Source organism: Microtus ochrogaster, chromosome 8, assembly GCF_000317375.1.
Source record: "Microtus ochrogaster isolate Prairie Vole_2 chromosome 8, MicOch1.0, whole genome shotgun sequence".
Classification (NCBI taxonomy): Eukaryota; Metazoa; Chordata; class Mammalia; order Rodentia; family Cricetidae; genus Microtus; species Microtus ochrogaster.
The window spans coordinates 11,415,008-11,416,157 of NC_022015.1; the positions used below are offsets into that span (position 1 = coordinate 11,415,008).

At 47.5% G+C, this 1,150-nt stretch overlaps 1 protein-coding gene across 1 annotated transcript in view; it reads left to right on the forward strand.

Annotated features, from left to right (window-relative positions):
• Positions 1–230: 230 nt before the first annotated feature.
• The window catches only part of Acsm2b (acyl-CoA synthetase medium chain family member 2B), a 30,880-nt gene continuing 29,960 nt past the window's right edge, over positions 231–1,150 (forward strand). Inside the window, exon 1 of the mRNA XM_005351070.1 lies at positions 231–527. Coding sequence (XP_005351127.1) covers positions 348–527 — 180 coding nt within the window. The 5' untranslated portion in view covers positions 231–347. The remainder of the gene's footprint in view (positions 528–1,150) is intronic.

Below are 1,150 nucleotides of genomic sequence, written 5' to 3' on the forward strand. Positions count from 1 at the left end.
CAATATGAGGAGACTATAGACTCTCCCTCCACACTGCACTGGCAGTGAGTGGGCTGATGTAACCTAACTACAGGGAGCCACAAAATAATTCAGCACTCATACTTTAAGCTAAAATAGTGTGCTACCTGGGATTGGACATCCACTGCAGCAGGAACTGGAGGGCGGTGCCATAGGGGAGTGGCACACAGAGGAGTCTGAACCAGGCACTCAGTGTTGGTTCAATCCACTTACAAATACAACCAAACAACCCTGGCAGGTGGAAACAGCCCTCTTCGCTAGCTGACGGCGAGTCTCACAGTCTAGTAGGGAAGAGTTCACCTACATCTCCTTCCTTCGCAGCTCCAACCATGCATTGGCTGTGGAAAATTCCAAGATATTGTACCCTTTGGGGTACTCAGATGTCCATTCGTACATTCCAAATTAATAGCAAGAAACTAACACCCATACCATGGGGCAACCAGAAAGAAGTACCTGCCAAGTTCAACTTCGCTAGTGATGTGATAGACCACTGGGCCAACATGGAGAAGGTAATGGGAGCGAGAATGGCAATGGGGTCGATTTCATTCACTTATCAGTTCATTCAGTTGGGATTGGCAGGATGCTTAATACGTCTCAGACAGGAGAAGAGCTGTGAACAGGATGTTCATCTTCTTTGAAGCAGTGTAGGGCTACTTGGGAGAAAGAAAGGCAGGGGAGTTCTGAGGTTCTGTCGGAGAAGCTTCGTATGCAGCTGTCAGTGGTGGCTGCAGAGACTCACAGCTGGCCAGTGGGCTGAGAAGCAGTGATTATTGAATGCTCCATCAATAGGACATTTCTAACACCTTCTCAGAGGTTCAGGAAGTACTATGGGAGAAGGGACAGAAGGAACGTAGGAGGTGTGGGTGTGGAATGTGATCTCTGGGCACGAGATGGCTGTTACTCTTGAACTCACAGTGACTAATAATTACCTGTACTAGATTTCATGGGGTAGGGAGGAGCTCAGGGGGCCCCACTCCTCTCTGAGGATTTATATGCAGTTAAAGGTTAAAGAGGGACAGAGAGACATTTTGTTCAGTAGTGTAACCACTAGAAATGTGTCCATGTTTCTATAAACAAAGCCAGAAGCAACACTAATAAAACTTCCTGGGAACCACAGGCACACACACACACA